Below are 25,611 nucleotides of genomic sequence, written 5' to 3' on the forward strand. Positions count from 1 at the left end.
AATCTTTTTTGTTTATTCCATCAACCTTATCCTGGCTGCTGAATATAACCCAATATTATCTATTTATCTTTATGAGTAGGAGGATTTGCAAACATATTCTTTTGGTTCTGTGAATGAATGTATCTTAGGGAGTCCCTTGCCTCTCTCCATATGATTAATTATAAAAGGTTGCTATTTAACCAAATGGATTTCTGTAATCCAAATAAGAGATATTGCACAGTGTATTTATCTAACCTACTTGGTTGATGGTCAAGGATACAGAAATAGTGATCGTAGAACCTGTTTTCTTTTATTGTTCATAAAGAATTGATTTTAGTCTCTTGATGATTAGTGCATACCTTTATTCTTGGATTTTCAAATACTATTTTAAGCTTAATAATTACTTGAGAGATATTGGATAATTAATTTGAGACTTTTATTTAAACAAGCAAATGTTTAATTGCCATAATTAGATTCTTTGTTATAAATAGAAGCTATGCCTGAGGTTTAATTTCACATGTGCATTCATAACATTCATAACACTCATAAAATAACTTAGATTTTACTTAGGGCATTTTGGAGATTTTTTTTTTTTTTCTTTAAGATGGAGTCTCACTGTGGCCCAAGCTGGAGTGCAGTGGTACGAACTCAGCTCACTGCAACCTTCGTCTCTGGGGCTCAAGCAATTCTCCTGCTTCAGCCTCCCAAGTAGCTGGAACTACAGGCACACACCACCATACCCAGTTAATTTTTTTGTATTTTTAGTAGAGACGAAGTTTCACCATGTTGCTCTGGGTGGTCTTGAACTCCTGAGCTCAGGTGATTCACCCACCTCGGCTTCCCAAAGTGCTGGGATTACAGGCGTGAGACACTGCGCCCGGCTGGAGATATTATGTTTATTACAATTAGATTAAATGCAGTTCAGATGTTTATAAAATGGTATGCACAGTTTCACATATAACTTTTTATAACTGGGAAGAAACAGCTGCATTTAAAAAATGACAATTATATTTTATAACCATGTTTTGATTTTCATGGAAATGATAATGGGCAATTTAAGTAGTTAAAGTAGTGGCTGCAGTTTTTTTTGATGGCCATATTCCAATTTGTTTAACGAATATTTATTGTGTACTTATGGTAGAGTACAGAGTCTATATTTGGGTCAATTTTGTACTATTAAGGTCCTTGCCATGTAATGGGGGAGAAAGCTTTTTATATGAATAGTAATGGATGGCCCAGTGAAGAGAACAACATTGCTTCCCTGCCCTGAGGATGGAGATGAGGAGGCAAGGGTAGGGGTAGGTGGGGAGGGGGTGGTGGTGGCAAAGACAGCGTAAGTAAAGAGGTGATACATGTATTTTGTGATGCATTGCACAAATGCCTCCCAATGACTGCAAAATTTGGGGTAACCTTACTCATGCCCCAGTGTCCCATGGTTCAAAGGCACATGGGGAAGGGAAGAAAATGGGGGAGATGATGGAGCCATGGGAAGGTGCTTGGCCACTTTCTTGGTCTTTCAGCCTTTTCTGAAGATCTCTTAGCATGTATAGACTAGAGGCTGGTAACTGGTGCTCAAAGTCAGCCAACAAGCATGTTTTTTTGGTTTCATAGGAGTTAACTTAATTTAAAAAGTCAACATTTTAAAAAGAGAGATGAAAATTCAATTGGAAGATCAGCTGTGTCCAGTTGGTTTTCCTGCAAGGTGTCTCATTAGCTGGAGTGGAGGAGCACCTGACTCTGTGTATGTCACTTGTCTGAGTCTTGTTAGCCCTCAGAGTACAGCTTGTCTGACTCTGGTTTGTGGAATGGATGTGCCAGTATCCCTCGCTCCTGCCTTTTGCCATTTCCCCCTCTAAAAATCGGCATTGACAAGAGATATCAGCTCTATAAAAAGAGGAAAAAAAATTGGAAGTGTATTCATCATGAGCTTGATATTTACAGATTTTTTTTCATTGTTTAAAACACGTTTACTACAGTCATGGAAAGTATTCATATTTCCCATTTTCTGTTATTTATTGCTAGGACAAGCAATGTTTGTTTTCATTTCATTTCTTTGCAGAGTGACCGGGAAACAAACATTTTAAGCAAAATACCTCTGCTGTAAATAAAAGTTTCTAAATGTTTCATACAGTCTAGACACAAGTTTTTCTAAAGTAGACTGAATTCCAAAATAGCCTTTTGAGAATCAGGTGCATGTTTTTATTTTAAGCTATATTTGTCTACATGTATGTCTAATTAGTACTAAGAGTGAAAAGCGGTTTAATTTGTAAGGGTTTCCTAAATTGTATAAGAATTATAAAATATTTTTCTTCTCTTTTCTTACAAAATTCTGCCAGCGAGTTGAAAATGGTGACTTCAACTGGATTGTTCCAGGAAAATTTTTAGCATTTAGTGGACCACATCCTAAAAGCAAAATTGAAAATGGTAGGTTTTTTTTTCCTTTACCGTCCAAACATTTATTTTGATTTATCTTTCTAAGTTTCTTAACTTCCTCAGATAATTATTTTCTTTGGTAATATTCTCCAAAGAATATTTATTCACAATTTAAAAAATTGAACAGTGGTGACTAGTGTGTTAAACATTGTACTTCCAGTAGGTGGAGCTATAATCACTGTTTTAGAACCTAACAAATTTTTAGCTTGCCATAAATAGGATGTTCACTTTACCTGACCCCCAATTATTAGAGAAGAATCTGAGAAACAAACTGGTCAAACTTATAAGCAGATTGCTGTATTCTTTCAGTGGTTCTCAGATTTATTTGTTGGTAGAGTGCTACACATGAAGGTATTCTTTGGGTAACACCATGTTGAATAATGATGGTGAAGACAGTGTGTCATTTATTGAATACTTAGGTGTTAATTACACAAATTACAGCATTATCTCTTTTAACACTCAACTCTATGAGATATAGATATTGTTATCTCCATTTTAGGGAGGAGTAAACTGAGCCTTATTAGTAGGGAATTTGCCCAAGGTAACAAAGTAATAGACAGAACTAGTACTCCAAACCAGAGGAGGGCTCCTAAACATTGCCACTACACTGATACACTTAGTTCCATTGTGACAACTAGGTACAATTTTCCGGCTGACAGTGGTTAAACTACTTGTTTGCAGCATATTTATTGCTATGGGCATACATATTTAGGAAAAAAATAAAAGCAAAACTAAAAATAAACCTTTTGAATAAAACATGATCAGCTATGCAAGTTTTCCCATTAATACATATTTTTTACTTACTAATTTTTTCTATCTACTAACATTCCCTAGAAGACAAGTAATGATAGACAACAGAGGTTCAAGAATAATTTATAAGAGAAGTACATAAAATTGAAAAATATCCATGAACAGAATAGCTTCCCGCCCTACTCCCCACCCTTTTCTCTCTGTCTATCTGATCATAGAGGTGGAATACAAGTGTTCTGAGGGAACCTAACTTGAAACCCCTGGTCTAGATTTATTCTTCAGCTGGGCATGATGGCATGTGCCTGCAATCCCAGCACTTTGGAAGGCCGAGGTGGGAGGATTGCTTGAGGCCAGGAGTTCAAGGCCAGCCTGGGCAACATGGCAAAACCCTGTCTCTTAAAAAAAAAAAAAAAAAGATTTATTTTTCTTTAATCATAATATTCTAGAATGTAGTTCCATTGCATATTGTTATGTATGCATTTAGGTTTTATAATTTGAGCTTTCATAAATATGCTTATCCTTTCATACCTGTGGCGTATCTAATAGGGAACCCCGCTTGAATCATGATTTTACTGTGTGGATGGGCAATCCAGGTCTAGAGAGTTAAGCTCACAAACAGGATACCTCGATGGTGAAGCCAGAATTTGATCTTCTCACTTATAAGCTTGCTAAATAATCTGTTTTGGTCTGTCATTTTGGGTTGTTAGGAATTACATGTTGAGAACCCGAGGAAACTGCTTTCTGACAGTTGGCCTTTCAGGATAAGACTGATTAAACCTGCTTTCTGTGCAAATTACCTGACTCAGGCCCAGGAAATGTTAGTAGGGATATTGTTTCAGTAGTAGTTTTGTTGTCGGGTATTTGGCAAGGTCAAAAGACTTTCACCATTTGTGATTCATGTGTTTGACTATGTTTTCTTAATGAGAAATTAAGAAGTATAATTGTAAAAGCCATTTAAAATGTTTTTATGTATATAGACATTGTGTATTCTATGGATACATGTGTTTTAAAAATATTAATTTTATTATTTATTTATTTATTTTTTTTGAGACAGAGTCTCGCTCTGTTGCCCAGGCTGGAGTGCAGTGGCCGGATCTTGGCTCACTGCAAGCTCCGCCTCCCAGGTTTACGCCATTCTCCTGCCTCAGCCTCCCCAGTAGCTGGGACTACAGGCGCCCGCCACCTCGCCCGGCTAGTTTTTTTGTATTTTTTAGTAGAGACAGGGTTTCACCGTGTTAGCCAGGATGGTCTTGATCTCCTGACCTCATGATCCACCTGCCTCGGCCTCCCAAAGTACTGGGATTACAGGCTTGAGCCACCGCGCCTGGCTGAAAATATTATTTTTTTTTTAACAAAAGTGGGATCATAACATAGTTACTATCTTACAGCCAGGTTTCTTCCCTTAACATATCACGACTTCTTTCTATAGCAGTAAATGTAGATCCATGTAATCATTTTCCATGATTGCATTGCATATTATTCTACCATATGACTGTGCCATATTGTGTTAATTTATTTTTGGTTTTTGCTTTTGTTTTTTTAGAGACAGGCTCTTGCTTTGTTGCCCAAGCTGGAGTGCAATGGTGTGATCATAGCTCATTGCAACCTTGAACTCCTGTCCTCAAATGATCTTCCTGCCTCAGCCTCCCAAGTAGCTGGGACTACAAGGCACGTCCCACCATACCTGGCAGGTTTTTTTTTTTTTTTTTTTTTTTTTAATTTTTAGTAGAGATGAGGTCTCTATGTTGCCCAGGCTGATCTTGAACTCCTGGGCTCATGCGATCCTCCTGCCTCCCAAAGCACTAGCATTACAGATTTAAGCCCCTGAGCCCAGCCTGTTAATTTATTTTTGAATGAGATCTAAGTTGTTTTTCACTTATTCTTATTCTTTTTCTTCTTTTTAAATTTCATCATCTATTTAACCAGATGAACAGTTTTTCACTTTTTAAAAACTGCTGTAGTTGGCATAGATGTTCATGCATCTTTTTGCAGCTGTAGTTTCTTCTCTAAATTGTTAGAAATAGAATCACTAGATAGAAGGATATGCATATTTTGTATATAAGTTGTAAGTGTCAAAAATATTTAAAACATTTTTTGGTCCTGTATTTAATATGGGGAAAAATTATAGCAACCATTCACTTACCTGCCAGGAAGGGTGCTAAGTCTCTTGCACACACATCATCTATTTAATGATCAGAACAACCCTCTGGAGCAGGTGGGATCTGTTTTATGGAAAAGAAGCTGGAGGCGTACAGGAATTACCTAACTCGTCCAGGTTCATAGGCCAGTAATTGTTGGCGTGTGGATTCAAACATTGGTCTATTTAATTCTGAATTCTGTGTTCTTTTAAATTTTATTACAGAGGATGTACACACTCACTCTAGAAAGTTTAAGCAATATAAAGAGTAAAGCTCTTTAAACACATAATATAATCAAGAAATAATCACTTTAAGATATTGCTCTATATGCGTATTTTATTCTATGCATATATTGTGCCCTCTCATATTGACATAAAAAAGTCTGAAAGTACATTTATTTCATCTTTGTTAGCTTTTATGATGCCTAGAACAATTTCATTTAAGGCTGCCATTGGTAAAATATTGCTATTTTACTGGAATTTCCATTTTAAGATCTGATATTCACTAGAAGCTTCACTATATTTTTTTGTAAAGGACTTTAACTTTATAAATTCTTTTTGAAGTTGAGAAAATAATTTTGTGATGGAATTAAGAAACCTGATCCAGTTACAGTGACATCTTGGTAATTTTCTTTTTTTTTTTGAATTGAGAAACCTTTGTTTTTCTGAGGAGGCTGAAAGTCATTTTAGAGGCTCGTTAGTAGAAAAGCTGAGGTTTTAAAGAAATGATCAAAAAGCTGTTGCTAGGAGGTAGCTAAAGGAAGCTGTAAAATCTTGGGATCTGGGCAGAATGTATTATAAGAGCCTTAAGTGTGTGTTTGTGTCAACAGGGAACACTAGGAGTTTCTTTTAGCCATTTTGATTCACATTGTTTTGACAGTGGGGAAGAGAAGAACCCTACTTTTTTTTTGTTAAACAATTTTGAATTGATAAGTGATGGATAACAACAGAATGAAACAGATACTTTGGATTTCAGATTTTCTGTAAAAATGTCTCTTAAATGTCACTGTCATTCTCACTTCCATTTAAACACACACACACACACACACTTACACACACAGAAAGATAGCTTCAGACTGAGAATCCCAACAATTCGAGGCATTAGCCTGCTCCTTTAAAGAGAGAAGCCCAGTGTCCTGTTTAGTAAAGAGCCTGGGCAGGCTGAAGCCTGGTTCCATTCCTTTTTGGCTGCGTGAGCTTCAGTGAGTTCCACAACTTCTTTGAGCATCAGTTTTCTTGTATATCACAGTGGGAGAAATATGATGCTCACTGCAGGCACCTAGTGAGGATTAGAGATGTTATATGAAGTGCCTTGCAGAGTATCGGGCACACATAATAGGCGTTTATTAGATAGCAGGTATTATGGTTACATTTTTATCGTTAACTAGCCTAATCAACAGATTTTATGTCTTTCTACATTTGCCTGCTCATTTTGTAGTTTTTACTTTTAATAATGACTGAGCGGACTAGTCATTTGACTCTGCTGTTCGTCAGTTTTCGAACTTTGAAATGAGGGCCTGGGAAGAGATGAATAAAGAAATCTCTTTTGACTCTGATACCCTGTTCATGTGTTTGGTCAGCTCAACTCCACGACTTTGTTGTGGTTCAGTGATGCCGGCGCACCATCTTGTGGCCAGATGGAGTAAGGGTCGGATGAAGGCTCCATCAGCTCTGGGTCGGCACATTATACACATTGCTAAAACCAGTCTCACAAAAAGCACCCACGTACATCCGTAAAAGCCACACACAGTTGTTCACAGGTCATAGGACGTTTCCACTGTTCGTTATAATTTATTCTAAACAGTTTTGCGGGTTTTTGTAAAACCTGCTCACCAACTCTAACCGCTCATGCTCATATCATGTTCTCTTATTTGGAGCCTTAACAGATAGAATCAAGTTGAATCTTACTTGAAATTAGCCCCAGCACGGGTGTTGGAATCTGACTGTCAGGACTGAAATACTGGCTGTACCTGTTACTAGTTGTATGTGTATGGGCCAGCTTTTCCAGGCATCAGAAATTGAGTAATTGCAGGTTTTAATGAGATAATCCACATAAAGCACTTAGCATAGTGGCTAGCACATAGTAAGTGCTTGATAAATGTTAGGTGCAATTATTGTTGTTATTGTTATTTCAGTGCCCTGTTGCCATATTTGGACAATTTCTGTCCAGTGTATTTTTCTCAAAAGAGATATATATCGTTTCTCTTAATATTCTATTTAGGCATATTAGCTATGCTGCCATTTACTCATGATGGAAATTCACATATGAAAGGAGAGATTTTTGCAGCCTTTGTTGCAGGGAAGAAGGGGCTAGGCAATTGCGGTCCCAGGCATGCTAGCAACCTGGAGGCAGAAGCTCTCACCAGCCCGCCACACGCAGGGCAGGCTTTCCAGGTGTTTATGAGCCCTTCTCCTCCCCATTCCAAACATGATAGAAAAACTGTTATTTCTTAATGCCAACTACAGTTCTTTTTTTGCTTTAGGCTATAAATCTGTTGCAGGGAAATAATTTGAGCAAATAAACCAACTGGGAAAACAGACTTGATTTTTGCGGTTAGAAAAGCATGTTTTCTCCATGTTTGTATATGTTTGTTTCTACAAAAAAGATTTAAAATAAGCTCTGTATTACCTCTTTGCTCAAAAGCAACATGGCCTGTGAAAATCACATATCTGAGCTGTGGATTAATTGGTCCTGCCTTCCAATTCTGTCTTCATCCTTTGTGTGACCTGGCCAAGTGTACCAGTTAGGGCTGTCTAACTCTGGTAAAAGGCAGTTTTTGGAATATGTTGGGTGGCTCATAGACTTTAAGAGAAGGCTGGAGAACTAGGCTTAAAAGATGAACAGGATCCAAGTGGGAAAATGGGAACCACACCAGGCATTTCAAACATAAAGAATTTAATACAAGGAGTTTGTTTCAAAAAAGACTAAAAAGTAAAAAGGCAACACTGAAGAAACCAGAATATGTTGGAGAAAACAGCTAGTACCTTTAAGGCTGGGGGGACGAAAGGGACAAAAGTGGAGTTAGCAGAACCTGGGAGCTCTGAGGAGGAGCCAGAAGGTTGGTGCTGTGACCTCTGAAGGGAATGCCACACAGCTGGTGTTTGGATTTGGGGGCTGAGGAGTGGAGACCGTGAGGGCTCCAGCCTCAGAGGTGAGTGCAGCAGGATGGTGGTATGAGAGCCAAAGTAAGCTGAGAACTCTGGCTGCTTCCTGTTTTCTGCTGCTGAAGTGATGCTGCCAGGACAGGAAGAAGTTCCTTCCTCCTCCCCAGGTTGAGCTTTAGTGCCTCCCATTTTTACAACCAATAGGAAGTCAGATAGAAAGGTAGTCTGGGAAATGTAGGACGTATATGGACTCCAGCCCCAGTGTCACAGAACATAAGAGAGTTGGCTTGGAGCTGAGAGCTGACTAGCATAACAGGGATCCAAGGCAGCAGGAAATACAGCCAAGGACACAGCACGGAAACAGTCTGATTCACTTTGCTGGCTGCCGCCACCCCTGGAACCTACCATCATGAATGGGTTCCAACTGAGATAATTTCACTCAGCTGGTATGTTAGGGATCAGTGAATCCTGAATGGGTTACAGATGTGGCCAATGTGTGCTGGGAACTTAGTCCCCTGAACCTTTGGAGCTGCCAAGAAAGGCCTGCAATGGCCAGCGCCCCCAGTGGTCGCCTTGGCTGATTAGCTAAGGCTAGGTCTGTAACCCAGCTGACTGCGTAGCTCCCAGGAATACTCACACGATGGTGGAGCCGCTCAAAAATAAAAGGGGGTTTAAAGACGGAGCATCTTCCTCCCTCAAACAAAGGAGGTATCCACAAAAGTTATTCTTTTTGTTTTTAACTAAAAAATATTTCTATTTTAATTGATAAAAATTATATATTTATGGTGTACAACAAGTTTTGAAATATGTATACATTGTAGAATGGCTAAGTCAAGTTTTACTTAAGTATTCACATTTTTTTTTTGTGGTGGGAAGACTTAAATTCTTTCTAAATGACTTTCAAATTATTATAGTCACCATGTTGTACAATACATCTCTGGGACATACTCCTTTCTAACTGAAATTTTGTTTTCTTTGACCAATATCTCCCCAACACCCCCTCTTTTAGTTTCTTAATATGTTAAGTGGAGTTAGCCTTTCTTAAGAGATGGTTTTGAGAATTTGAAATGATATGCAATTGTGACTTGTACATAGTAGGTATTTAATAATAATTGCTTTTGGGGAGCATTGTACTACAAATTAAAGCTATACATATGGCAAAAAAGGTTTAGCTGTAGTTGAAAAATATTTGTCAATTGGCGAATAAAGCACAAGAGAGAATAAAGTCACCACGAACCATTCTAGGTCTGTTATGCACATTCGAGTACTTCAAGAATGCCTTTGTTTTGGGAGTCGGAAGAGTGTGCTCCCAGAATTCGAATCTAGAGGTTGAGATTTTGAACTTTAATGATATATTTCCTGTACTTAGAGAAGTTTTCTTTTTAACCTCCTATGGTGCTTACAGTTATGAAGATTGATGCTTTTAGGAGCTTGCTGTGACCTTTTCTCTCACGCAACACACTTTCCTCCCAAGCTTTGTTGAGATTTACACACTTTATTGTTGAAAGTTTTGTATTTCTGGGTTATGGAAGATGAAATGCATGCCTTTTGCTTACTGCTCCTTTCTTCCTTTAGGTTATCCTCTTCACGCCCCTGAAGCCTACTTTCCTTATTTCAAAAAGCATAATGTGACTGCAGTTGTGAGGCTGAACAAAAAGATTTATGAGGCAAAGCGCTTCACAGACGCTGGCTTCGAGCACTATGACCTCTTCTTCATAGATGGCAGCACACCCAGTGACAACATCGTGCGAAGGTTCCTGAACATCTGTGAGAACACCGAAGGGGCCATCGCCGTTCACTGCAAAGGTGTGTGCAAGGCCTCGGTGGTGGTGGCTGCGTTTATCGGAGGGACAGGCCAAAGAAGAGCAAATAACAAAACAAAACCTGTTTCGTGTCTTAGAACACAATGAGGTTTTTAATTTGAGACAACTGGCACACAAACTCATTTTAGTAACCCCTTCTTAAAGAAATGATTGCTTGGGTGTGGACAATTGATGGTGGTGTGGCTTTCTTGATATGCTAGTTTTTCAGACCTTACCTTTCCAGGCCCACGTACTACAATGAGGGGAAATTACAGTAGCAGTGTCCTTAGGCTGCAGGAACACCTTTAAACAGGTGAAATCCTCAAGAGGCAAGGGTTGTTAGTTTTCCCCTCTCCTTTGTTTTTTTTTCAGAATTGCTCATCTCTTCCCCATCCTCTTGCACTGTCGTGGTTCTGTTTTATGACCCAGTTATCTGGACCCCCATTCCAGTCTCTGCCCATCCCTCCCCTGCTAGTCTTTGGCTTCATGGAGCAGAGTGTCTTCCATGCCTGTTGCTAGGGACAATCGGCTGGCTTACAATGCTGCTGATGTGATGCTGCCTCTTGGAATGAACTTAAAGAGTTGGTTTTGCAAATCTCTGATCTCTGGAGGTGGATACTTTGGGGCAGGAGTTGTTCAGAGTATAGAAGGTTTAGGATTGCCAGATTTAGCAAATAAAAATACAGGCTGCCTAATTAAATTTGAATGTTAGAGAAACAATGAATACTTTTAAAACAAAAAGTATAAGTGTGTCCCAAATATTGCAGGGAACATGCATTCTGTATTTTATCTGGCAACCCCATGTCAGCTACTCAGAAAATATGACATGCCATTTGCTCTAAGCTTAGTTGTTAGACTTTGAGGAGGCTCAAAATCCATTCCACTCCAGATCTTTCAGTATGGATAATACTGGAAATATTCCAGATATTTTACTGGGTCTTTGATTTCGGCGAGGAGAAATCACTTGGGCCGCCCTGAGCTGGAGCCTTGAGTTCCTCACGCGCAGCTCCTCCTAGTGTCGCTGGGTGGTGCTGTGCTCGTGGTTTTGGAGCTAGACCTGATTTCCCTCTCATTTTATGCTAATCATCTAGTAGGTGTTGGGGAGGGTGCTGTTCTTTTCATGTGCCTAGTGCTGCTGTAACTGACTTTTTCAGACGAGTATGGCTTTGGTTCTGACAGAAATTAAAATGCCGTTTTGTAGGCCCTTGTTTCTATGTTTAAGATTTGAGTAGGTGGAGGTACTTTGTGAACATGTGAGCAGAAATGGGAAGCTGCGGTTTCCCAGAGACCCGGAGAGATGGAAATGAGCAGCACGTGGCCTGGGTTTGGAGGAGGGCTCCGCACGCCAGGCTCCCTCCTCCTGGGTGGACAGAGCTCTCCCTCCCTAACCTCCCCCTTAGCTAGCAGGATGGGCCCTGGCTTTGTGGGATATCTTGTCTCTGGCTTGGAGTCTGTTAGGAAGGTGTTACTTGCTGGCTCATTTGTGGGTGCTCCTTTCAGGCCACAGTGGGGTGGCAGTGTGTTGGCTTGTCCCCATGTGATTCAATTGCACCCTGTTTGCTTTTCCATTGCATTTTGTTCAGTATTGCCCAGGTCCAAGAAAAAGCCCACATGTCACGTATTTTAAACACCAGTAGAACTTGAGAGCTAATGGGAACATTTATATCAATGTTTAGCAGGAAATAATCCTATCTTCTCTTTCAAAGTTTAGTTTTGTGCCATAAAAATTGTTTTTTTTCCTGAGATTAATTTGGCCTTATTTCCTAGTTCAAGTAGTTTTATTATTACTATGTCATAGAGTTTATCTGTGGATTAGCCAGCTGTATCTTGGAGTGACAAATTCAAAGGAGAAGAACTGCAAAGCTTTCATTAAAACTCAGTGTGTTTCTTGATAGTATTTCTCACCTGAGAGACCTTGTGCAAATAAAACTCTCTGGTGTTAAACATTCTTATTACAGATATTTTCTCTATATCCTTGACCTGTGAATGTTTACCTTTTAAAAATATATGTATTTATTTTATATTGCAGATTTCTTTTTTTTTCTTTTCTTTCCTCTTTTTTTTTTTTTTTGGAGAAAGAGAGTCTCGCTCTGTCACCCAGGTTGGAGTGCAATAGTGTGATCTTGGCTCACTGCAGCCTCTGCCTCCTGGGTTCGACCAATTCTCTTGCCTCAGCCTCCCATGTAGCTGGGATTTACAGGTGCCCGCCACCACTCCTGGCTAATTTTTTATATTTTTAGTAGAGATGGGGTTTTGCCATGTTGGCCAGGCTGGTCTTGAACTCCTGACCTCAGATGATCCACCTGCCTCAGCCTCCCAAAGTGCTGGGATTACAGGTGTGAACCACCGTACCTGGTCTGTATTGTAGATGTTTTTATATTAAATCAGAACCTTTAACATTGAATTCAGTTCTTGTATAGGACGGTCACATTTACATGTGGTCATGTCTTTTTGAGAGTGTTATTTCATTTTCTTCCACTTGCACACACATAGAGGGTTCTTTTATAGGGATTACACCTTTGGTTTAATTACAGCTCTATTGCTTTTCACAGCATACTTATCTACTATAGGCTTGTTAATTATTTTGACATCTGCCCTAATTAAGTCAGCTTAATTTTCTGGGAATTCAAGCAGCACTCAGTCTTTTAATTGAACTAAAAGAAGGAGGGAGAAAGAATCTTTCCTATGTCAGATGAACTTTGGTAGCTACTGAAAAGGGAATGAATATGTCATGCCTCAACATAAAGTATTTTATACAGAGATAAACTAGAAAACAATTTGCTGGGGATTACATTTCAATATCTGCATTTCACTTTGTGGTTGATAAAAGAGATGGCTATCAATTCTTGAAATTCTCTACCACAAATAATAATCTAAAATACAGCAACGTTGTGATATTCCAGTATGTGATTATTGATGTTCTATAGGGCTTTCAGAAAATGCCTGGAACTGTAAAGCAATTGGTGTTTGACTTGGTATAAATAGAACACTTTTCAACATCTTGTCATGCTGTGGCACGGAGCCCTTTAATTACAAATGCTTTAAAAATTTTGTTAAAGTTTTTATAGAAACTTAGTGAAATGTTCCTATTCTGTTCAGTTGTGGTAAGAGCTCCTAACTATTGAGTGCTAAGTACGTTCTTTTTATAGATCAAAATTATAGACTCTTTTTTAAAAGGGGGAAGCTGCTTTAGTTTCAGAGAAATTGGAAAATTTCCTGCACCTCCTTTTTGGTTGTGAGTGTGAACAGGAGCCTAAGTGAGGGAGCCATCCAGGTCTTTGCACAGCGGGGAGCAGTGAGAGAGAGTGTTGTCTCCATAAGGAAGGCCCTTTTCTCTCCAGATAGACACCCAAATTGGTGACTTGAAGGAAGAACTCTGGAAACTCACTGGGCTCTGGCTTCCGCTCCAGGATGTCACCTGTGTTTTATCTATACGGTTTCTTGTAGTCTTGCCAGGCATCTAGGGAATTAACAATGATAGGCACTGGGTGAAATAGAAGGCAAATTACTCAGAACTCTTAATCGTAAACAACGGGGAGCCCCACTGAAACCACAATTAAACCTCACCCCTCTAAAGAACATTGATGTTTGATGTGGGACAAGAGTCCCTTCAGATTAAAACAGAACATACACACACCTCATCTAATAAAACAGAGTATGAATACTTCTTAAAAAGGAAGGGTTAGCCGGGAGCTGTGGCTCACGCCTGTAATCCTAGGACTTTGGGAGGCCAAGGAGGGCAGATCACCTGAGGTCAGGAGTTCGAGACCAGACTGACCAACATGGAGAAACCCTGTCTCTACTAAAAATACAAAATTAGCTGGGCATGGTGGTGCATGCCTGTAATCCCAGCTACTCGGGAGGCTGAGGCAGGAGAATCGCTTGAACCTGGGAGGCGGAGGTTGCGGTGAGCCGAGATCGTGCCATTGCACTCCAGCCTGGGCAACAGCAGCGAAACTCAGTCTAAAAAAAAAAAAAAAAAAAAAGGAAGGGTTAATGGGAAGGAAATGTCAGGCATCTGTAGACATCAGATTGATAGTCCTTTAATTTGCATTTTCAATATATATTCTCAATCCAAGAATATTGCCCCCAAGGGAACAAAATTGTTGTTTTGGTGGGATGAAAAACTTTTTTTTTTTTTTTTTTTTAATAAAGCACAGATTTACATAAACAGATATGCAGTCTATCTGTGACGGTGAAATTTCATTTGGATTGATTAGGAATAAAATATCTAAAAAGGCTCCTGGAAGGAACAATACTGTAAAAAAGGTTGAGGAACACTGATTTAAAGACATACCTTTTTCACATTTTAACATTTCTGAAATTAGAATTCATCTTAAAATTGAGAGCGTGTCATAGTTTAATTTTTTCCTTTCTTAGTGGAACCTAGATGCTACACGACAGTAGTCTTAGATTTGCTGAAGTACTGTGTGCTCTCAAGTACTGGGAGATAAGAGAAAACCACCTTTATTGTTTGGTCAGGGAACGCTGACAAAGGTCCCCTCAAAAGCAAAAGATTCTTGAACATGTAAAAAATGAAACTATCAATGTTCCTCTACTTTGTTTTGTTTTACACACACACACACACACATGCACATACACACATTTTTTTTTTCCTTATTTCTTTTTCTAACTAAATGTTTTCATGGATGAAGTCAACATTGTACCAGTTTTCTAGGTCAGAAATGTCACTTACCTATAACTTTCCCTGTGACCCAGTCCTAATGGATTTCTAATTCATCTTTTCCTCTTTATTGCATTTGCTCGGCCTCATCCCTTTCCATCCTCATCCCAACCTCCTTCAGCCATCCTTGCTTCCCTGCCCCTGCCTTCCATCTTATCTCTCTTGCTTTCATCTCTGGCTTTTCCAATCCAGCCAGTGATGCTGCTGCCAGACCCATTTGCTTTTTGTCCCATCACTTTCTTGCCCCCAAATCTATGGCAGCTTCATTTTGCCCTTTCCATTGTTTAAAGAAAAAATGAGTTTTACATGATAGCAGTTATGTTTATTAGCTGTTGATAATATCATTACACTTGAATGCAGAGCAGTTTCTGGGCAAGGTTTGATTTCAGTGTTTTTGTGGGAGCATTTGCTAGACTTTATATTTCTTATTCTGTTTCCCTCTCTTACAGCTGGTCTTGGAAGAACAGGGACATTGATAGCCTGTTATGTAATGAAACACTACAGGTTTACACACGCTGAAATAATTGCTTGGATTAGAATATGCCGGCCAGGTTCTATTATAGGACCCCAACAGCACTTTCTGGAAGAGTAAGTATATTGTCCCCATTATCACATTATATCCTGTCCTTGATCTTTTCTACCTCTTGTTCCCCTGGTTGTGGACCATGTCAGCCTGTGGTTATAAAATGGCTCCATTGTTAAGAGAAGTGTGTGCCTCTAATAGAATATTGTTGATTTGACAGCTAATGCATTCTAACTTTGTACCTTTTATATCTCTTAGATCAGGTGAGAGTGAGAAGAAAATCACAGAGCCATCTCTGCCTACCCTTTTTCTGTCATTTTCTATGTGTGATCTGGCTACAGTGCAATTTTCTTATGACATCCCACATGGCACTTTTCATTCTTTTCTTTTGTTTGCATGTCTTAAAGCATAATGGGAAAAAGGAAAACACAATTAAGGTCACTCAGTGATTTTGGTCAGACTGCTGTTCTCCTGACAACTAACTAAACTGCTAATGTAGGTACAACTTATGAATTTACCCAAGAAGTTACCACAGAAGAAAAAAGGAGGAGAACTGGGTTTTATTTCTGACTCTGCCACTAACTAGCTTTATGACCATTATTTAGAAGAATACTTATTTATTCACTCATTCATTTATTCCCATAGCCTTTCATTCATTAACTTTTTGTCTAGCCTCAGCCCAAGAGATAGAGAGATTTAAACTGTAGGACACAATCCTTTCTTCTTAGAATGTTAGAACATATCTCAATGTACTCATTAATAAAATGAGAAGATGAAGTTAGTACTGTTAGATCTAGGTCCAGCTCTGAAATACTATTCATTAGTGATATCTTTTACTGAAACTTCATTTTTTTTTCTTTTTATGCTGGGTTGACCCTATTTTATTTTAATTTTAATTTTTAATTTTTTGTAGAGACAGGGTCTCACTATGTTGCCCAGGCTGGTTTTGAACTCCTGGGCTCAATCAGTCCTCCCACGTTGACTTCCCAAAGTGCAGGGATTATGGGTGTGAGCCACTATGCCCGACTGATGGCTCTCTTTTGAATAGCATTCTTTTCCATATAATTAGTTATTTCCAATGTAAATGTAATTATTCCTTTCCAGTTTTAATGATCATGATCATGTGTGAATTCATAAAGAAATGATCATGAATTTCATAGGAAGATGCCATAAGTAAACTCTTAGCATCTGAAATGAATAAGAGGATTTGAGCCTGCTGAGGAATGAATTACTTTAGTTGCCAATCCTAGAGGTAATAACTGATTAAGAAGTGCTGAAAAATGAGCGGTTATACTTCAGCTTAAAAGAATGATACAGAAGTATAATGAATGCGTTAGAAAAATATGCACGGACAGGATCATTACAAAGACAGAGATGTATCTGTTTTTACCTGTGAGGTACAAATAAAATAATTCTGTTATTTTGGAGCTTTATTCTTGATCAGATTCTCAGCCATTGTCTTCCTCTATTTCTCTGTTTTGCATTTTATGTGCCTGTAGCCTGGAGCTTTGTGCCATGTATCTGCCAGGTTTTTATTATACTAATTACTGAAGTTGAAGAAATGGTCTTAGGGTTAAAAAACCAAATACTCCTAAGCCTAGTTCTTTAAACCGTTTAATCAATATCTTAAAATTATTGCTTGTCATTTAATAGGTATCTCTGTACCTATTGCCCCAGGCATTCTGCTAAGTACAGCTCGCAAGGTGAGGAGATATAGCAGAGAATTCTACCAGTCAGGGTCACCTAGCTTTCTCAGGGTGTCAGATAACACAGCCCTCATGTTTCATGGCTGCGTACTCCTTCCAACCTCACTATTATACTCTTTCTCTCTGCCATATCTCAAAATAGTAAGAGAAGAAATTAGAGTTATGAGGCAAAGGCACTCTAGGCTGAAGAAAGATTTTTAAATTTATAGATACTTAAGCTGTATATAAAGAACTCTCAAAACTCAAGAAAACAACTTAATATAAAATAGGTAAATGATTTGAACAGAAATTCCTCCAAAATGATGTACAGATGGTGAATATTCCTCATGATCATAAGCACAGAGTTCCTAAAGAAACACTGCATGTCAAATCCAGCTATATAAGAAAGATAGTACATCATGACCATCATGGTTCAGTATTAGAAAATCAATATAATTCACCACATTAACACAAAAAGTAGAAAAATTATGTGATTATCTCAATACATGTTCAAAAATTTGACAAAGTTTAGTACCCATTTTTAATATAAACTTTCAATAAACTAGAAATAGAAGGAAATTTCCTCATTCAGATAAAAATAATCTATGAAAACTCTACAGCTAAAATTATATAAAATTATATTTAATGGTGATGCTTTTCCTGTAAGATCAGGAACAAAACAAGGGTGTCTACTCTCACTCCTTCTAATATTATACCGGAAATCTTAACCAATGCAATTAAAAAAACCCAAAAACTTAGAAATCCTGTAAGATTGCAGGATACAAGTCAATTTTCAAAAATTTTAGCACAATTTAAAAATTCTGCTAATTAAAAGGCACACAGTATATGTATCTGACAAAAGACTTGTGCACATATATTAAAAACTATAAAGAAGCAATTTTAAAAGTTAATTTTTTAATGGGCAAAAGCCTTGACCGGATATCTCACAGAAGGTAATATATGTATATGAAAAGATATCCAACATCATTAGCCATCAGGGAAATAGAAATTGAAACCACAATGAGATACTTTTTTATGTCAACCAAAATGACAAACAAAAAAGAAGTTTTACTACAGAATGCTGGCAAAGATATGGAGCAACTGGAACTCTCATGTGTTAACCAATTGGTGTATAATTATTTGGCAGTTTCTCATAATGTTAATCTATATTTAACCCTATGACCCAATGATTTCATTCCTAGGTATTTAAATAAGGGAAATGAAAACATTTGTCCACAAAAAGACTTGCACAAGAATATTCACAGTTGCTTTATTCATAATAGCCCAAAATTAGAAATCATCCAAATGTCCATCAACAATTTATAAGTGAACATATCATAATATGTTCCTAAAATGAAATACTAACCAGCGATAAAAAAGAATGAATTACTGATATACTCAACATAGATGAATATCATATTATTGTAAGAGGGGAAGAAAAGGCAGACATAAAATAATACATGCTGTATAGATAAAGCCCAAGAACAAGCAAAACTATTCTGTGGTGATAGAAATCAGAAAGCAATTGCTTCTGAGGTGTGTCAAGGAAAACTGACCCCCCAAAAAAGCATGATGGAACTTTCTTTCTAGAGTGCTGGAAATGTTCTGTATCTTATCTTGGGTTGTGGTTACACAGGAGCACAATCAGTTGTAATTCCATATTCCTTAAATTAGAAAATAAAACCTAAAAAATTATACCATTTACAGTGCATCCAGTAACTTCAGGTTAGAGATGTGCAATATCTCTACATAGAAAACCAAAGAAATTTTTTTATTGAGAGAAATTAAAGAAGTTATAAATAAATGAAAAGATAAAGATTATCTTGAATAAGATCACAGCTGAAGAGTTTACACTCCCAGACATGGATTCATTTTAAAACTGCAGCAATTATGATGTTGAGGTATTGGTGTCAAGACAGAGAAATTAACCAATAGAATAGAATATAAAGTGCAGAAACAAATTCAGACTTATACAGACACTTGATTTATGATAAAGGTGACATGATAGAGCAACAGGAAAAGGTCTTTTTAGTAAATTCTGCTGGGTCAACTGGATATCCATATGGGGAAAAAGAGAACCTTGGCTCCTATCTCACAACCTTTTTTTTTAAAGGAATTCCTGATGAGTTGTTGATCTAAATGTGACAGAAAAATCAGTAAAGCTTCTGGAAGATAGCATAAAATAATATATTCATACTTTGAAGTTAACGAAGATGTCTTAAGTGGTACACAGAAAGCATTGCCTATAACTGAGTTGAAATTGTAGAATTCTCTTCATCAAAGACACTGTTAAGAGAGTGAAAATGAAAACCACAAGAGTAGGAGAATCTTTGCATCATAATAATGGGCACTGTACTAGTACCCAGAATACTTAGAATCCTACAAATTAACAATAAAAAGACAATCTGATAAAAAATGTGTAAGAAACACGAAAAGATACTTCATAGAAGAGAATGTACACATGGCCAATAAACATGCGAAAAGCGATTCAGCTTCATTAGCTATTTCATATCTTTTGGTGCACCTATCTGTTAGAGATATACCTGTGAGTGAAACAGTTGGGTATGTGTGCATTCAGCGTTAGAATTATTAAACAGTTTTCCAAAGTAGATATGCCTGTTTATGTTCTCATCAGCAATGGTTTGTCAGTCTCTTAAATTTAAGCCATTAGATTTTTTAAAGTGGTAACTTGCTTTAGAGTTTTAATTTGCTTTTTCTTGATGACTAAGGTCTATCTTCGTATATTCTAGATACTAGTCCTTTGTCTGATAAATGTTTTTCAAGTTTTTTTTCAGTCTATAACTTGTCTTTTCATCCTCTTAATAGGATCTTTTACAAAATAAAAGTTTTAAATTTTGATGAAATCCCTTTTATCACTTTTTTCTTTTTGATATTGTCTAAGACTCTTAGTTTATCCCTAGACTCAATGATTTCTCGTATTTTTTTTCTAAAAAGTTTATAGTTTTACATTCATATTTAAGTCTGTGATGAATTTTGAGGTTTTTTGTTTATTTCATAATGTGTGAGACTTAGGTCAAGCTTCTTTTTTTTGGCCTATGCATGCCCAGTTGCTTCAGTACCATTTTTGTTGAAAATTCAATTTCTCTACTGAATTGTTTCTATAGCAGTATCAAAAATCATTTGGATATATTTGTGTTGATCTATTTCTTTGTTCTCTGTTCTGTTCCATTGGCCTATGTGTCTCCTTCCTTCAGTACCACTCTGTCTTGATTACTGAACCCATATAGTGAGCCTTAACATTGGAAGAGTGATTCCTTCCACTTTCTCCTTCTTTAACAAAATATTCTGAGCAATTCCACTTTCTTCTCCTTTTCATATAAATTTTAGAGTAAACCTGTCTAAATCTACAGATAATGTTTCTGGGATTTTAATGGGAAGTATGTTAATCTTCTATATTGATTTGGGGAGAATTGACATCTTTACTATTGTTGAGTCTTCTAATCCATAAACATGATAGGTCTTTTCATTTATTTAGATCTTCTTTGATTTATTTCATCAGCATTGCATAGTTTTCTGGATGCAAGTCCTTTTTTGTTAAATTTACACGTAAGTACTTTTTTTTTTTTTAGCAATTATAAATGGTATTTATGTCCATATGTTCATTGCTAGTATGTAGAAATACAGTTGATTTTTTTTTCTTTTTTTTTTTTTTGAGATGGAGTTTCTCTCTTGTTGCCCAAGCTGGAGTGCAATGGCGCGATCTTGGCTAACTGCAACCTCCGCCTCCTGAGTTCAAGTGATTCTCCCTCCTCAGCCTCCCAAGTAGCTGGGATTACAGGTGTGTGCCACCACGCCCAGCTAATTTTCTGTATTTTTAAGATGGGGTTTCACTATGTTGGCTAGGCTGGTCTCGAACTCCTGACCTCAGGTGATCCTTCCACCTCGGCCTCCCAAAGTGCTGGGATTACAGGTGTGAGCCACCCTGCCTGGCCACAGTTGATTTTTCTATGTTTATTTTGTATCCTGAAACCTAGGAGTTTTGTGTGGGGGCATGTGTGTGTATGTATGTGCAAATTCTTGGGGATTGCTTTTTCAACCACAAATAGGACAGTTTTATTTTCTTTCTAATCTATATACCTTGTGTTTCCTTTTCTTCCCTTGTTGGACAGGCTAAAACTTCCAGCACTGTAATGAATAAGAATGACAAGAGCAGACATCCTTGTCGTGCTCCCAGTCTTGGAAGGAAAGCATCCAGGCATTCACCTGGATTAAGTATGTTAATTGAGGTTTTCTTTTTTTTTTTTTTTTTTTTGAGACGGAGTCTCACTGTGTCTCCCAGGCTGGAGTGCAGTGGCGCGATCTCGGCTCACTGCAAGCTCCGCCCCCCGGGTTCACGCCATTCTCCCACCTCAGCCTCCCAAGTAGCTGGGACTACAGGCGCCCGCTACCGCGCCCGGCTAGTTTTTTGTATTTTTAGTAGAGACGGGGTTTCACCATGTTAGCCAGGATAGTCTCGATCTCCTGACCTTGTGATCCACCCGCCTCGGCCTCCCAAAGTGCTGGGATTACAGGCTTGAGCCACCGCGCCCGGCTTAATTGAGGTTTTCTATAGATGTTCTGTATCAAGTTGAGGCAGCTCCCCTCTATTTCTATGTTTTTGAGAGTTCTTATCATGAATGGGTGTTGAGACTTGTCAAATACTTTTTTGGCATTAATTGATAAGATCACATGATTTTCTTCTTTAGACTGTTAATATGGTAGATTACGTCAATTGTTTTTTGTATATTGAAGGAGCCTTATGTCCCTGGAATAAACCCCATTTGGTCGTGGTGTGTAATTCTTTTTATGTATTGCTGAACTCTGTTAAAAATTTTTATGTCCATATTCTTAAGTAACATTGGTTTGTAGTTTTCTTTTTTTGTGCTGTTTTGTCTGGGTTTTGTGTCAGGATAATACTGGCTTCATGAAATGAATTGGGAATTGTTCTTCTCTGTTTCCTGGAAGAGATTGTAAGAACTGGTGTGAATTCTTAAAATGCTTGATAGAATTCTCCAATGAAATTATCTGGGCCTGGGGATTTCTTTTTAAAATTATGAATTCAATTTCCTTAATAGATAAATACTCCATTTCATATTGGGTGAATTAGTGTAGTCTGTTTTTTGAGGAATTAGCCAGTTTCATCTAAATTGTCAAATTTACGTTTGTAGAGTTGCTTTTTTTTTTTTTTTTAGTATTCCTTTATGTTTGCAGGGCCTGTAGTGATTTTTCTTGGCTTCATTTCTGATGTTAGTAATTTATATATATTTTTTCCCTTTGTCAGTCTCACTAGAAGTTTGACAATTTTATTGATCTTTTCAAAGAATCAGCTCTTTGTTTCATTAATTTTCTCCTTATATTTTTGTTTGTTTTTAATTTCATTGGTTCATGTTTTTATATTTATTTCCTTCTGCTTGTTTGTAGTTTTCAGGATTTGGGCAATGTGTCTGGGTGTGGATTTCATTGGAATTATCCTTTTTTGAGGTTTACTCAGCTTCTCGAATGTTTAGGTTTATGCCTTGTCAAATTTGGAAGGTTTTTCAGCTATTATTTACTTAAGTACTTTCTGAACCCTGTCCTCTTTTTTCTCTCCTTCTGGAACTCTGTTGACATGAGTGTTCAGTTTTTAAGTCCCACAGCTCTCTGGGACTCTCTTCATTTTATTTTTAGTTTATTTTCTCTTAGTTATTTAGATTGGATAGTTTCCACTATTCTATCTTCAGCTTCACAAATTCTCTCATCTCTCAATTCTGCCGTTTAACCCACTCGCTGAATTTTACATTTTGTTTATATACTATTCTAAACTTTCCATTTGGTTTTCTTTATATCTATGTCTTTGCTGAAACTTCCTATTTTGTCAGTTGTTTTGTGTGTCTTTGTAATTGTTTGTTGGGGCATTTTTGTCATGGCTACTTTTAAATCTTTGTCAAATTCTTCTAACATCTCTGTCATCTTGGTGTTGGCATTTCGTGATCATCTCTTTTCATTCAGTCAATGTCAAGGTCAGAAAATGTTAACCTGAACATTTTCCTAGTATGTTGTGGGACTCTGGATCTTACTTAAACATTCTGTTGTATCTGGCTTCTTACATGCTGCAGCAGGGGAAGGTGGTGGCCGTTGGGTTGGGGGGTGGGGGGTTGCCACATTGCTACTACCAGGTGGAGGCAGGAGTCTGGATTCTGCACTCAGCCTCTGTTGATGTCCAAGGTTGAGAGACTTCTTGTTGCTGGTGGGTGGAGGTGGGAGTTCTAGCTTCCCATCTGGTCTGCACTGACACTGTAATAGGGGTCACCTTGTTGCTGAAGGGTGTTGGTGAAAGTCTTCACTCTCCACTAGGCCTCCTGTGACACCACTCCAGCTGATAAGGGAGGGTTGCTGGTCACTGCCTGGTTGAGGTGGACTTCCAGGTTCCACCATTAATACCTTAGTGAGGAGTGGGGCGGAAACTGGGGGATCTCATTACCTGACTCCCAACTTAGCCTTCTTTAACACTTCTCTGGTGAGTGACTGACAAAGGGTATAGGGGTGCCTGCCTGCAGCCTGGCAGCGTGGAAATCTAGGATCCCTCTCAGTCTTTGCTGGCTATCAGGGTTAGGGCCACAGTTTTTTTCCTGTGGGGTTTGGCTGGAGAAGAGCAGTTGTTGAAATGTTTTTTGTCTTCTAGGATACCCTTTTCCTGTTCCTTTGACTAGACAGAGCAGGCTTTTCTTTGGGCTTTAAAAATATCAGCTCTGGGCTGGGCACGGTGGCTCATGCCTGTAATCCCAGTACTTTAGGAGGTCAAGGCAGGCAGATCACATGAGGTCAAGAGTTCGAGACCAACCTGGTAAACATGATGAAACTCCGTCTCTATTAAAAATACAAAAATTAACTGGGTGTGGTGGCATATGCCTCTAATCCCAGCTACTTCGGAGGCTGAGGCAATCAATTGAACCCGGGAGGCGGAGGTTGCAGTAAGCCGAGATTGCGCCACTGCACTCCAGCCTGGGTGACAGAGCAGGACTCCGTTGCAAAAAACAACAACAACAACAAAAAAAACCAAAAAACCCCAGCTCTGTTGGCATTTTGGATCATTATCTTCTTCAGCCCTAAGACTGGGCTAAGTCAGGCAAAAAGAAAACTCGAGGTACTCAGCACCATTTCATTACTTAGGTCTCAAAGTTCCAACCACTCTGCCTTTTTCTTTTCTATTTTTCAGAGTCTTATTATTTTTAAAAAAGATATATATAGGATTTTAAATTTTACTTATTGGGAAGAATAGGGAAAAGTACATCTACTTCATTTTCCAGAAATGGTATTATTGCCTTATATTTTAAGGTAATTAGTCTGGCTATAATTTTTGGCATGGAATCTGCTGTGGCAGTCTGAATAGTGTCTCCCCAAATATATGCATGTTTTAATCCCTGTGAATTGTGCCAGCTGTGAATGTTACTGTATATGGATAAAAGGACTTTGCAGAAGTGATTAAGTTAAGGATGTTGATGTGGGGAGATTATCCTGGATTATTTGGGTGGGCCCAATATAATCACAGTGTCCTTAGAAGAGGGACCCAGGAGGAGCCATTTAGAGGAGAAGCTGATATGATGACTAAAACAGAGATTGGATTGATGCACTTTAAAGATGGAGGAAGGACCCATAAGGCAAGGAATATGTGCAGCCACTCTAAATTGAAAAAGGCTAGGAAACAAATTATTTCCTCAAAGCCTGTATTGGAACCAGCCCTGCCTACTGTCACTGCTTTAGCTCAGTGAAACTGATTTCAGAATTCTAACTCCAGATCTGTAAGAAAGTAAATTTGTGTTCTTTTAAAACCACCACATTTATGGCAGTGCTTTACAATATCCTTAGGAAATTAATACATCTGCTTTGTATAGATAGCAAATATTACAGTAAGAGATGCAGATCCTAGTGATGAACATGCATATTCTGAACTTCTCTTATTCATCATACTTTCTAATTTGGAGTATTTAATTCCAAATACTCCAAATTAGAAAGTATGATGAATAAGAGCGTATAGAGGAGTCGTGTGACTTAAGTGTTATTTAAGGAAGCTTGGGTTGCAACAATGTGTAAGATGAATTGGGTGGATGGAGATTGGAATCAGAGAGGCTAAAAAGGAGACTATTATCATCCATCTCAGAGAGACAAGGACTTATCAAAAGAGGGTAGAAGTTGGACTGAAGAGTTAGAGATGGGTACCAGGGACATTTCAAGAAGAAAAAAAAAATACAAGGCTTTGAAGACTAATGATCGGAGAGATGAAGAGTATGAAGTCAATGATGACGCAAAAGCATGAATAAGTAACGTGTTCATTAAGCAAGAAATAAGAGGGTAAAAACGTTTTCTGTTAGGTTTTCACCTGTCAAAAATGACTGAACAAGTTAAAGTGATTGTATTCTTTTAAAGGTGAAAAGTCAATCAGTGCTTTTTAGAGAATGTTAATTCCAAAGCTCTGACTTATAAAGGCTGGTTTGTCATATCCTCCTAGTCCTTGAGGACCAAAATATGTCCAGGTG

At 38.1% G+C, this 25,611-nt stretch overlaps 1 protein-coding gene across 5 annotated transcripts in view; it reads left to right on the forward strand.

The window, feature by feature from the left end:
• CDC14A (cell division cycle 14A) overlaps positions 1-25,611 on the forward strand; it is a 171,842-nt gene that overhangs the window by 104,103 nt on the left and 42,128 nt on the right. For 4 of the 5 annotated variants that reach the window (XM_025365449.1, XM_025365440.1, XM_025365429.1 and 1 more), the window contains exons 8-10: positions 2,316-2,403; positions 9,980-10,210; positions 15,340-15,478. In XM_025365449.1, the coding sequence (XP_025221234.1) occupies positions 2,316-2,403; positions 9,980-10,210; positions 15,340-15,478 (458 nt within the window). The remainder of the gene's footprint in view (positions 1-2,315; positions 2,404-9,979; positions 10,211-15,339; positions 15,479-25,611) is intronic. The other variant, XM_025365457.1, reaches the window with a different exon arrangement.

The sequence above is a fragment of the Theropithecus gelada genome, chromosome 1, assembly GCF_003255815.1.
Source record: "Theropithecus gelada isolate Dixy chromosome 1, Tgel_1.0, whole genome shotgun sequence".
Taxonomy (NCBI): domain Eukaryota; kingdom Metazoa; phylum Chordata; class Mammalia; order Primates; family Cercopithecidae; genus Theropithecus; species Theropithecus gelada.